This window comes from Diadema antillarum, unplaced genomic scaffold (genome assembly GCF_040938485.1).
Source record: "Diadema antillarum isolate AM-2024a unplaced genomic scaffold, OU_Dant_1.0 scf00000037, whole genome shotgun sequence".
NCBI lineage: Eukaryota > Metazoa > Echinodermata > Echinoidea > Diadematoida > Diadematidae > Diadema > Diadema antillarum.
In genome coordinates, this window is record NW_027270926.1 from 2,831,470 (window position 1) to 2,845,364 (window position 13,895).

General features: G+C 36.7%; 1 protein-coding gene across 1 annotated transcript in view; it reads left to right on the plus strand.

Moving 5' to 3' along the window:
• The window catches only part of LOC139709418 (sodium/glucose cotransporter 4-like), an 88,517-nt gene that overhangs the window by 39,642 nt on the left and 34,980 nt on the right, over window positions 1-13,895 (plus strand). Inside the window, exons 5-7 of the mRNA XM_071621389.1 lie at window positions 6,872-7,058; window positions 8,008-8,216; window positions 13,549-13,684. Coding sequence (XP_071477490.1) covers window positions 6,872-7,058; window positions 8,008-8,216; window positions 13,549-13,684 — 532 coding nt within the window. The remainder of the gene's footprint in view (window positions 1-6,871; window positions 7,059-8,007; window positions 8,217-13,548; window positions 13,685-13,895) is intronic.

A 13,895-nucleotide genomic window follows, 5' to 3' on the forward strand; every position in this document is an offset into this window, starting at 1 on the left:
ATAGGAGAGTTTGGATTGTACTTGAATTGAGGTTTGACCCTGCTGTACAACAGAATTGCCAAACTACATTTTAAAACTATCTTGTATCAGCTGGCCTTTTGATAAGCATTTTAAATATCTCTTCTCCTCTCTCCTTTTATCCTCTCCAGTTTCTTCCATTAATTTTTCTGGATGTATTCTCTTAAATAAACCTGAAACCTGAAACCTAAATCCATTCTCTTGCTTCGCACTGCATGCTATTTTTGAAGTGTGTTTTTTACTCGGTACTTCCTGTCATTGATGTCCACAGTTATATACATGTATATATATTTTTTTTTTCTGTCTACATACCTTGTGCTAGAATATACATCCCTTTAATTTTGTTTTACTTAAGCAGATTACCATCATATCCTTGAACCAGCTCATTTCTTTCAAGTTCTGCTCATTTAATTTTAAAAACAAAATTTTCCATGAAATAAACATGATAAATAGAAAAAAAAAATCATAGGTCATTTGAAATCTCAGAATATTATTGTGTTATGATTGTCTTCTTCTTTCAGACATTCTACCTTACAGAAAAAAAAGTTTTGTTCTTAATTGATATTCATATATTCATGCATATGATGCATATCTGACTAACATCTGTGTTCACTGAAACTAACTCTCTTGTCTTTAGCTGAACTACTGTAAAAGTCGATGTTTTTGCGCGACTAATTTTTCGCGCTTGGCCCGGTTAGAAGAGTGTCGCGTGTTTTTAATTCCGCGGAATCAAGACGTCACGCACAGGAACATATGGCAAGCAAAATATTCACATGCTTTTATTTTCGCGCTAGTTTTTGGTTGCGCGAAATGCACGAAAATTACAACACCGCGAAAATTTCCACTTTTACAGTATTGCTCATTAAGCTTCCTCTGTATCCCCAGCTTGTAGATCCATCAGGGAAGCAGACTTATGCTTTGCCTCATTGGCTTCATGGCTTAGAGTGTTGTCGTGTTGTGTTCCTGTCTGGATGTTTTATTCTGGTGTTAATCGCAACTTAAAGGGACTGTACAGAACTGGGTGAGGTGGGGATTCATGTTTTGAACATTCTTAAGTGAGATAATGAGAAACCTCTTATGAAATATGAAAGAGCATGTAATTTTAAGAAGGATTATTTGATGAAAATTGGTTTTCAAATGGCTGAGATATCAAAAAAAGTGATAATAATAAAAGGTGACAGGCCACAACTTTATTAGGATCTCTAAGTTGTTTCACCTTGTTTTTGGATATATCAGCTATTTCAAAACCGATTTTCATCAAATAAACTTTTGATACCCCTTAGAATTGCATGCTCTTTGACATCTCATAGAGTGGTTTCTGAATATCTTGCAAAATGTTAAAAACTAAATCCTCACCTCGACCAGAACTGTACACACCCTTTAAACATTATCTTGTTAATAGTCCAGGCTAGGCTCCATAGAAAGTGCACCTAACCTTGTTTTTTGATATATACAATGTTTTTTGATGGTTTCTTGTCAATTCGAGGGTGCTGATTCCAAATCCGATTGATGCCACTCGCGTAACCTTGAGCATTTCCGGCAAAATGCAAAAATCCAAAATGGCCGCCACATATGCTAATTTGGTCGTGATAATCACAATGATGTGCATTCTGTGACCAATTATTCCACCAAACTTTGTACATTTCTGTTCCGAGAGCTACTTTAAGTGCATTCACAAGATAATTTTCACTTCATATAGTTTCATTTGGCATTTAAAGCTCATTTCCCATTCAAAATGGCCGCCATTCCTATGCTCATGTACAATATGAATGGCAAAAAGTATGCATGGAAATATATAACAAATTTACTGTATTTCCAGTTCCGTATGCTGTTATAAAGTGTTGCATGTGCAATGCACATCTGATGAGTGCCACTAGCAAAACAAGCAAACAAACAAACAGAAAATATATTGTTTTTAGGCTTATATATTCTTCTTAAAACAAACCTTCAAAATGGGTGCCACTAATATTCCTCTGTACAATATGAACGGCAAAATGCATATGGCAATAAACAATTTTTATTTTTTTTTTGGTTTTCTGTCACGCAGCTACACTGGTTATCAATTTGGGTGCTGATTATAAATCAGAAGGTTGTCTCTAACAAAACAAAAAGCTGTTTTAGTTGTGATGCAAACATCCAAATTTGCTACATTGTATCTCAATCTGGATTTTTCCCGTAGGAATTGGGGAAAAACCCACCAAACTTGAATTGACACCAACATCAAGATCTTTTATCAGAAATTATTAGATATGAACATTTGATACTTATTTGGCTTGAGATGTTCAACATCATAATATTCACTGTGTTTCTTGAATTGAAAGGCTAAATCTTAGATGATGACACAAATGAAATTTCGAAATAACTGTTCTGTTCTACATTATCTAAAAACGATATTACACAAACTTTTCAACACCCTCATCCGAGAAAGAACATGAGGCAGGGGAAAGTGGAACAAAGGGACCACCTCACTTCTTTTCGTCAAATCTCTGAAATAAAAAAGCCCCACATTTTGCCATGTTAACCCAGAATATGATTTGCTTGAAAACACGAATGACAAATGACCTTCTGTCTTATCTGTATATCGTAGATAAGATTTACCACTGGTTCTGTGCTTGCATGATTTTCCCTACTTGCTCAAGGCTGATTAAAATGTAACAGCACGGACAAGTGTGTTTGGAGGATTACAAAGAGTTTGGTAGAGTATTGCTAGTGGTACCACTATAATTTTATATTTTATCATAGTAAACAGAAAGTCCACCACACCACAGTAGTCCTATTTTGAAATATCCAAGAATGATTTTGTATTTACTCTAGGAATGCAATCACTTAAGGTTGTAATGGAATCGACGCATATGATGCTGCCACTGTAAAAGGGACTAATTTTCTGTCTGGAGATGAGTACTTTGCTCACACCTTTCCTTCAATGATGAGTTGTGGAATCATGGAATATTTACCAATGTTAATATAACGCAGAAGATTCATGATGAATATATGTGTAATGGGTCCATTTCAGTCAAAGGGCTTGTTTTACACCTGCTTGCCCCCACCTCTGTTGCTGCCCAACCCTCGGTTCCGCGACCCCTGCAATCCTGCAATTGCCTTACAAGGGGAAACGTTTTGTCTGACAAGTTTGTCTGACAAATTTGCTCTCAGCCAATCAGATACAAGGATTCTAGTAGCTTATAACAGCTTGTTTAAAAAAAAAACCTGACAAAGCGCTTCATGGCATGCCCCCCGAACAACCTGCCATCAATGCGCTTGAAATCCCACAAGCCAACCTATAGATTTCCCTCCTTCGCTTCAAAGTTTTGATCCCAAAACAGGGTGGTGCAGATGCTGGGCTGATGTCATCTCTGATACCACCCAAGTTACCTACAACACAGTCTCTTGCCTGGCGACAAAGCCAAAGGGCTTCACAGGGTGGTGAAGCAAGTCTTTGATGTCTTCATTCTGTTTCTATGGCAAAAAAAAAAGAAAATACCCTCTGACCCCGGAGAAAGTACTGAACATAATCAGATGTGGTTGCAATTAAGGCAATTGCAGGACTGATATGTATCTTTAGCCTGAGAATCTTGCAAATTTGGGGCTGATGTCACCTGCTGCCAAATATCCAATTAAAGAGATCTTTAAAGACAATAAAAATGAAGAAAATCAAGTTTGCTCGATAATATCAAGGCGTCACTCCTAAATTATATCATAATAAAGCGATGGAGGTTATTATCTATTTAAAACTTGCCTCAGGACTCCCCCTCCCCCAACTTCGAGCTGGAAAAAAAAAGCTACATTGTAAAGGGTTGTTAGTTTTGTCATTAATGTTTTTGTCCGCAATCATGTATTTCTACAGTACTGTATATGATTTTTCTGTACCTTATTTATAATGGTTTTAGGGGAATGCATAGAAGCTTTGCTTTCTAGCTTGATAAATGATATGCATCTAGGCTTCTTAATATATTTTGTTAGTATTACACTTTTATATTCAAGCTGCTTGTAGAATATGATGGTACATTATGGATTTTTTTTGCGTGGTGTTTGGTGCACTTAGTATATATATTCTTTGTTGAAACAAAATAAAAGATTTGACATTGTGTTAAACATCGCAAGGTCTATGATTGTTAAATGCTCGAAACTCCATCCGTAATTCCTAGTGAAAATCCTAATTTATGTGGTGAATTGGGACTTTTGCATCACAAAAGAAAAACTTTCTGTTAAGAACATCCTTGAGATAATGATCAGCACTAAATCTTAACAAACTATGTAGCTGCATGTCAGAAAAAACAGCAAATTAGTTTTCTATTTCCACGTATATTTTTGCTATTCATATTGTACAGGTGAATAAGAGTGGCGACCATTTTAAATTTTTGCATTTAGAAGAATAAAGATGCATGTAGGCCCCCTATATTGTAAGTGGCACCCATCATATTAGTAGGCCTATTGCACATGCAACATTTTATAACAGCATAGGAACGGAACTGGAAATACAGTAAATTTCTTATATATTTCCATGCATACTTTTTGCCATTCATATTGTACATGAGCATAGGAATGGCGGCCATTTTGAATTGAAAATGATCTTTAAATACCAAATGAAACTATATGGGAATGAAAATTTTCTTGCAAATGCACATGGAGTAACTCTAGGAACAGAAATGTACAAAGTTTGGTGGAATAATTGGTCACAGAACGCAAATTATTGTGATTATCACGGCCAAATTAGCATACTTGGCGGCCATTTTGGATTTTTGCATTTTGCCGAAAATGCTCAAGGTTACGCGAGTGGCATCAATCGGATTTGGAATCAGCACCCTCGAATTGACAAGAAACCATCAAAAAACATTGTATATATCAAAAAACAAGGTTAGGTGCCATCTAGCCTGGACTATTAAATGATGTGTTCCATAGAATTAACATTGTACATGTGTCATAAATCAATTCAAAATAAATTAAACTAAACTGAAGTACGGTAATGATTTGTAGTATGGGACTATTTTAAGAATTCCAGTGATGCTAAAATGCCCCCCCCAAAAAAAAAAAAGGACAACAGCAAATGTTTATAGGGAAAGGTCACGTGCCCCTTTCACCAAAAAGGGAAAAAAACAATTCACAGCTAATATCTAGTGATATGTGCAGTCTAGCAGATTTTTCCAATTTCCTTGCTTTCGTTGAGGAAGTACCTGGTATCTCTATTTTTATCATGTTTGAAACAGAACTTTCAAAGTGCCCTTGCAAATTAAGGTAATCTGCAATGTATGACATCATCATATTGCATTATGGGAGTGATGAGCTCGAGTGAGGAAAGTGTTTTTCTGTCGCACCCTGCCATTGTGTGTTTAGATGTAGTTTGTAGAATGCTAATCTGAGAATTGCTAGAGAGCCTGAATTATTATGTCACTCCATATCCATTTATAAATGTATTTGATAAATAGGGTTAAGTAAAATAGAATGGTCTCAGTTTGGTCAAAATTTGGCACTAAAGGATGAAGTTATGGAATGTGAAAGTTTAATACATTTTCACAAAATAGTGATGTCCTGCAACAATCACAATATGTAAATTTATGTAAGATGATGATGATAGTGTGACAAGCCCACGTATTCAAATCTGCAATAAATACGAATTTCATTAGTGGATCGTAAGGTCATGAATTGTGTTGTGATATCTTAATTTCTTTTACAGACAGTTTGGGACTTGTGAGGTAATAATAACCTCAAGCCTTTCATAATTATCATATCATGTATTATGATATGATGCTTTTATAATGCATATCACTTCCATTGTGTCTCAGGAAAAATTAAACAGAAGGGCAGAAAGATGCTATCGAATGCAAGCAAAACTCATTCAAATTGCTTTTTGAATTTCTAAACATGGGATTTCTTGAATGAGTCCTTCAAATATTGATCATTCTGAAGTGAAAGGGCAGTGTGGATAAAGATCGCTCTCTGTAAAACTTGGTCTAAATAACAGGACAATGTGAAAGATTTTTCTGAACTGCTTTGAGATGTGTTTCTATGTCAATGTTACCACTTATTAAATTGGAATAACACAGGTGCATTTGAAATTCCAAAAACTTTCCAAATCTATGTCTGATTTTGATGAAACTTGAATCATTCTGTTTGTTAGACTTTACCACTATGTATTACACATACTGTGACATAGTCAACTCAAGCAGGGGAATGGCACATTCATTCTAAAGAGGCATATCTGCATACTGTTGCTGCTGTGAAGGTAACCAGCAGTGTCCTATGCTGTCTTTTATTACTACTTAGAAGGACACTGCAGCTCGTACACCACTGCTGCTGAGATGAACACTGTTTTAGCATTTTTATGGGTTTTTTATTCATGCTTTAGACTGCAGTTAACAGACAACAGCTGTTGATCTTCATGTAATTTCAGAAGTCTGATCAATATTTGATACATGCAGTACTAACGATGGAATATTAACAATAATAATGTATTCCTGTATCCAAAGAGAAAAGTCTTCATTTAATCACTGTGATTATCATTTCCATGTCAATTATGATCACTCGTATCATTCTCTATAATAACATAACATAACTTGTAACATGTTTATTTGGATACTATATTATAGTATCCAAATAAACATGTTACGACTGCTCTGTATTTTGCATAACCATACATGAACTAACAGTTTCTTCCAAACCCATCTACCGATGTAGAGGGTAAAAACAATATCTGCATAGGACCTATTGTATGTATCCTTAATGTTAACCACGTGTACAGACAGTGCAGAGGATCAAGTAAATTTTTGCTAATTATCTTGATGGTGGCACTACCTTACCATTCTTGCACCCATTTAAATGTGCCTTGTAACCCACTTTCTTCCCCGCCTCCCAACAGGTGGACCTGTACTCCGGCGCCCTCTTCATTCAACAGGCACTGGGCTGGAATCTGTACATCTCCATTTTCTCCCTACTCGGTGTGACAGCGCTCTACACGGTGACTGGCGGTCTGGCCGCTGTCATCTACACCGACACGGTGCAGGCCATGATCATGTTATTTGGAGCCCTCTGGCTGTGTGTGGAAAGTAAGCAAGTAGGGATTTGAAACTCGTGTGGTTAGAAATGTTTCAGCAGGACCACAGGATGCTGGGCCTGAACTTCTGCATCTTTGCATTTACTTGTGTGTTTATTCCATTGTAACACTCTCAACAGCTTTCACTGCAAAATGGAAATGCCAAAGGCGTGGATCTAACCAGCAGTGCAGCATGTTTGTGCATAAGGTTTACGAGCCCAACCCCCATCAGCCATTAATCTCATCGTCTCGCTGCTCCATTCTTGATTGTCTCTAATTATACGAGCATTGGCCACAAGCAATCCGTGATTATGCTAGTAATGTATTGAGACATTAGATGTTGGAAAAATGTGGCGATTTGTTCAAATAGGGTGATGAATGCGTGCACAGTTCAGGCAGAATTCTCAGATATAATATTAGTGTCTTGCCATACAAATATTGAAATAGTCGCTCCTTTGGACTTTAGAATGGCAACATTGCACTTCGTGTAGCGTTGATGGCATGTTGGATTCAGAGTTAGCAAGGCAAACTCTGAAGAATCTTGGCTGCATAGTGGACATTTGAAAAGGTTTCTAGTATAGCGGAATTCTGTCTTTGAAATGGGATGTGCGCTCTCAGTGTGAAGCCTTTGTTGTGTATTGGCAGCTTAAAGGGAAAGTCTTCATTTGATTGGGATTGCATCGATGTTTTGGTATCATGAATATGGTGAAGCTGTGTGATTGCAGCTATGTGTGTTGAGAGATCATAGAGCCTATATAGGCCTCCGAGAGGATATTACCCTCATTTGCTGCTTGCTGGGAGCGTAACCCCCAAAAAAGCCTGAACATTAGATGGAGCAAACATAAATAACATGCTTGCATACTTTATTCTATTAAAATTCCTGGGCACAATTGCAAAAGTTAGAGCACTCACTTAATATAATCAAGTCTATATTCCATCTTTTATGTCATATGGCAATGTAGGTTTCAGGAAAATCGGCGGCTACCATAATCTCCAGACACTATACGCTGACGCCATTCCCAATGCTACCCGCTATTTCAACGACAGCTGCGGGGAGCCACGGAGCGACTACTTCAACCTCTTCCGTGACCCGGTTAACTCTGACCTCCCCTGGCCAGGCTTTGTCTTTGGGCAGACTGCAGCCTCGTTGTGGTACTGGGCAACTGATCAGGTCAGTTTTTGAATAGTCCCTACTGACAAATCCTCCTCAGATCATTTCTGTCTTCCTCTCCATCTAATGCAATGTCCATTCAGTTTGTGTGTTTTGTATTGCAGGATGGAACTTGAAATCATTTTTAAGGATGGTATAGTATTGGTTGAGATGGGGATTGAGCTTTTAACTTTTTGTGAAATACCAAGAAACCACAAATGTTTCAGAGCATACAATTCTAAGAGGAATTCCAAACTTTCTTTGAGGAAAATCAGTTTTGAAATGGCTGAGATATCCAAAAACGAGGTAAAACAAAGCAATCCTTATAAAAGGTGGGTCTCACCCTTTGTTAGGATCTCTTTGTTTCGGATATCTCAGCCAATTCAAAACAAATTTTCCAATTTTCTTCAAATAAACTTTGAATTACATTCAATTTCATATTTCATACGATGTTTCTCATCTCAAAAAGTTGGAAACCTGAAGCCAATCTCACCCAAAACTATACCATCCCCTTAAGTTCTTCAAGAAATGCAGTGTTACAGTTCAAGATATTTGCCAGAACTGCAACACTGCTGACGAGATTGTCAAAGAACCATTTGCTCTTTGTATGTGCATACATGTGAAATTTTGACAAAGAATCAGTAAATGCATAAAAAAAAAGCACCTGTTGTTATTTTGCATATGATGTGCTCATACATGACTCTGTAGCTTTTATTATGATATTTAAGGAAGATTACATATTCATCTACACTGCAACATTCCAGAAGTCCCACTGGTGAATATCAGGATGCATGTAATGTTGTTTAGCAGTGATATAGAACAAAGTAAAGGTTTAGGCCTTCCCTGCTGTCAACTTGTTTGTTTCAAACACTCGGAGGATTCTGAAACTCATCTCACCTCAATCACAGGCTTGCATTCTGGAACACATGAGTGGCTTCAAGTTAGTGAGAGGCTTCAGACGTAAATGTAAACAAAATTCCTTCATTCAGAGGTTTTTCTTTCTTTTATCTAGATGCATTACTGGAGATAGGGCCTTCAAGTGATGACCTATGATACGCTTTAAAAATCTGATATCTTATTCCTTATGCTTCAAATGATCATGCTTATTATCATGAAAGAAAAAAAAATGTAAAAACAAAAACATGGGTCACGTCCACATTACAGCTCATAGTTCTACTGAGGGTTGTATCTCAAGTGGGTAAAGTTGGAGTAAACCTCTTTAAGCCCACTGTATTCCTGATGAGCAAGTGTGGTAGGTGGTTGCATGCAGAGCTGTATGGTCAAGGCTAACACAAGTAGACCTACCAGCATTCTCCAAACACTTGTTGTTGTTGTTGTATTTTTATGAATGTGTATTCATAGATTTCATGCAGTCATCAATCCCAAGATGGTGTCATTTACAGCAGCATATATAATGATTCAGGCAAGAAAAAAGGGGAGAAAAAACAAAGAACGGTACATTTCAGTGAAGATCTAGATACATAAGTGCAGTCCAAGTAGCAATAGTTGCCACAATTTATATTGTATGTGGTGGTACGGAATAACATAATTGTGTCTGGAAGCTAGAATACTGGGAAGTAATTTCTTTCGTTTATTCATTTCCCCAACCCCCTGGAAAGTTTGCGCCAAGTGGGGGAAACTTTTTTTTTTTAATGCAACCATAAAACAAACAAACAAAAACACAATATAAACAAGAAACTTGATAATGAAAACATATGACAAAATACATGTTCTCAGTCACGCATGCACACCCGCAGAACATGCACACTTTAGCATAAACAAGAAAGTGACCTTGTCAGATACGAGTGTTTCCTTTTGCAACAAAATGAGCAAACATAAATTTGATACTTTTCCTTCGAGAAAGAATTTACCTCTGGGACTGTCATTATGTCCTCATAATATTCACCGTATTCTTTACATATAAAACATAACAAAAGAAAAACAAACAAACAAACAAAATAAAACCACCCAATAACTTAAAGTTCAAGGGAATGTTCTAGGTTTGTGGCATCACATGCTTATGAAGCACCTGATACTCTCACTTTTTTTATGTCAAGGATGGAAATTTACCGGAAATTCACCCCGCATGAAGACAGTTGTTTGAAATGACTGTAGTGGTATGTAAAGCAGCTTAGTAATGAATTTCTGGCAAGAATTTAGACCAAATGTGAACCTCTGACATGTCAAGTGTTGCTTGCTTGTGGGGGCTGGTTGCTGGCACACTAAAAGAATATCTTAGTGACATCTTCTGGAACTGTTGAAAAGAAATAACTTGAATAAGAAGAGAGCAGGAATTCGATCTACAGTGGGACTTTATATTTGATACAAATAAGGAAACTTGATTTTACATTTGATTCAAATAAGGAAACTTAAAGGACAAGTTTACCTTCATAGACATGTGGGTTGAGTGAATGCAGCAATATTAGTAAAACACATCAGTGAGAGTTTGAGCAAAATCGGACAATCCATTAAAAAATTATGAATTTTTGAAGTTTCTGCTCAGTCACGGCTGGACGAAAAGACTACTGTAGCTTGTGATGTCACATGAGTACAACGATATAAAGAAAGAATAAAGAAAATTCAACATATTTCCATTTTTCTCGCATAACAAAAGAACACTCGACTTCTCTCTTTCAGAAGGCAGGGGGAATAATATTACCCTTAACATACGTCAGTAGCAAGTCGAAGAAATGTGCACTTTATTCAAAAAGTAAAGTTTTGTAAAATTCTCTTTTTATTTTCATTATATAGTTGTACGCATGTGACATCATACACTGTAGTAGTCTTCTCTTCCAGCAGTGACTGCGCAGATACTTAAAATATTCGTAACTTTTAAACGGATTGTCCAATTTTCCTCACACTTTCACTGATGTGTTCTACTAATATTGCTGCATTCTCTCAATCCTTATGTATATGAAGGTGGACTTGTCCTTTAATCAAGATATCATAGTTTCCAGAGCCATGAAACAGGTATATGTTTGACCTGTCAAACTACTCCCACCTACCCAGTAAAACATTCCATGGTCCCTGAAATTAAGCGGAAATAATTATGCAGCATTTTTATGATTTAAAGTCTAGTGATGGGGCATTATAAAGTAATGTAGGATTTCTCCTACTTTCTTGAAACATACATTTGAAGAAAGTAATCATTTACAGCATTACTGTAAAACATGATATTATCAAAACATGATATTATCGCAGCATGAAATTTTAACGAATTGGAGACAATGGCCCTTTTTCACATTATGAAATTTTTGCAAATCAGAGGATATAGTGTTTTGTAGTAGGATAGTTAATAGAGTGTAGAGAATATATCCTTCTACTCACCATTTGTTGTTTTTATACACACAATATCTCCCACGTTGCTGAGCGGTGCCTGGAGTAGGTGGTGTTGCAGGAAATGGTACTCCAATAATTGAAAGTTCAGTTATTGCACTTCTCCCGTTTGGTAAATACACAAGAACATGACGCGACACAAAATATGATTCCCTGAAGTAGCACAATGATGTAATTAGGTCCAGCAACTGCAAAAGATCTGCCCCCGTAATATGACGTGTTGGTTCTGGGTGTGTGAAGAAGTGCTTGCGTGCTTGAGCGAAGGTTGCAAGGAGGGTGATACTGCTTGAGAAAATCTGCCAGCTATGTTGGGGAAGAACTACGAGTATGTTGTGCCTTGTAGGTCAGCAATGTTTGATCAGTTTGAACATTTATGCATTTGCAAACAGGTAGCCAGTGTAATTTTTTGAGGGTATGGGTTATACTTTGTTGACGAGAAGTTTGCGTGACAAGCCTGGCTGCGATGTTCTGCAGCATCTGATTGCGGTGGATGTGTATAGAAGGAAGGCCATACAACAAGCTGTTGCAGGAGTCTATCCGGCTGGTGACAAATCTTGAATAATTATCCATATGGAAAATGATCTGAGTATTGACCTTTGATATGTGAAGGTGGCCAAACAGCAATCACTAAAACAGAGATTTTTCAAACTAAAAGCATGTATCTCAGGTGCAGTGCTATACCTATGATACACGTGTATATCCTTTTTGGACACTGATTTCACAAAGATAGAAGATCTGTCTCACTTCATTCTTTCTTTTTGTAATCTGCTTAGATTTTATTTTATTATTTATTCTTTTTTTTTGGATGCTGCATCACATCATACTAGTTAATCTTCAGAGCAGGTTACATTCCTAGTGTGCAAAAAAGAAGTGATAATTTTCATTTATTAAGTTTTATTTTTAACAACTTTGAGAATATAAGTGCACAAAACATTATGCTTAAAAAGGAATAAACATATAGGCCCATTGAATGTATCAAAACATATAGGATACATAGTAAAATCACAATAGGTTATGAATCCCAGATGCATGACATTTACTAGTTTATATTGAAAATGATAATTTCATCAATTTTACCATTAATTTGTCTGTTATCACACAAGGATGATGTACTGCCTTCAGGTGGATGGCAACTTTAATACAAAGGTTGACTTCATCCCATAGATTCAGTTTTCTAAATAGTTAATAAAATAAGTAAAGAAAATATAAAAGGAATTCCACAAAAATGTACTTTTCTAGCAAAATGAATGAGTACTTGACTAAACACTTTCAGAAAGCAGGTGGAATAATTGCTACCCCTAACATATGTCAATATCAAGTTGATGGAATGTGTAATTTTCATGAAAAATGGATTTTTATTGAATTCCCTTGATATTTTCTTTATATTGTAGTCCACTGATACGTCATAACATCCAGTAATCTCCTCATCCAGCAGTTCCAACACCAAAACTTTAAAAATTCATAACTTTTGCATCGAGTGTCTGATTTTGCTAAAACTTTCACAGATGTGTTCTACTAATGTTACGGCTTTCACTCAATCCACATTGCTCTTTGGGTTTGCGTTCCCTTTAATATTTTCTTTATGTTTTAACAGCTTCTATTTGCGAATTTCTCATATTCACACGAATGGTGTCAATTCATTTTGTGATGAAATTCTTCATATAATGTGTCCCTTTACATGATGAAATATAGTGAGGTTCCTTGTATGGATGCACAAATAATGTATATGCTGTTATTTTCGCGTACAGATATTTTTGCGAATGAGGAGGTCACAGACATTTTCATGAGATGTTGTTTTCGCATATTGACACAGAGGCCTTCATATTGCACATTACTACCTTGGTGACTTGGCATGGTGACATTTTCACTTGTTGTTAAATCTGTCGTCCAACTGCGATTCGCGAAATTCACGAAAATTAAACCCTCGTGAAAATAACAGCTTATACAGTATTCAAGAATGGAATTGGATGCAAATGGAAACAATTCCTTTCGACCTCTTATATTGCCCCCATTTTAGGTGATTGTCCAGCGGGCTCTGTCTGCCAAAAACCTGGCTCACGGCAAGGGTGGCTGCCTGTTTGCAGGACTATGCAAAGTGACCCCCCTCTTCTTTATCGTCATGCCGGGGATGATTGCGAGAATCCTTTTTCCAGGTAACCAAAGTTCATTTCCTCTTAAGGTCTCTGTCCTGTAATGATGTCTGTTTTTCCTCGCACCATTTCCTCACATGTCACTTGTAACTCGACTAGATCTTGTTGACAAGCTTATTTTTGTTTCTATTCTGTTCAAGGGTCAAGGAGCTAATCTCTGATAATCTTTTACTTTCATTCCCTATCAATCCTAAGTATGTTGACTAGGTGCCTA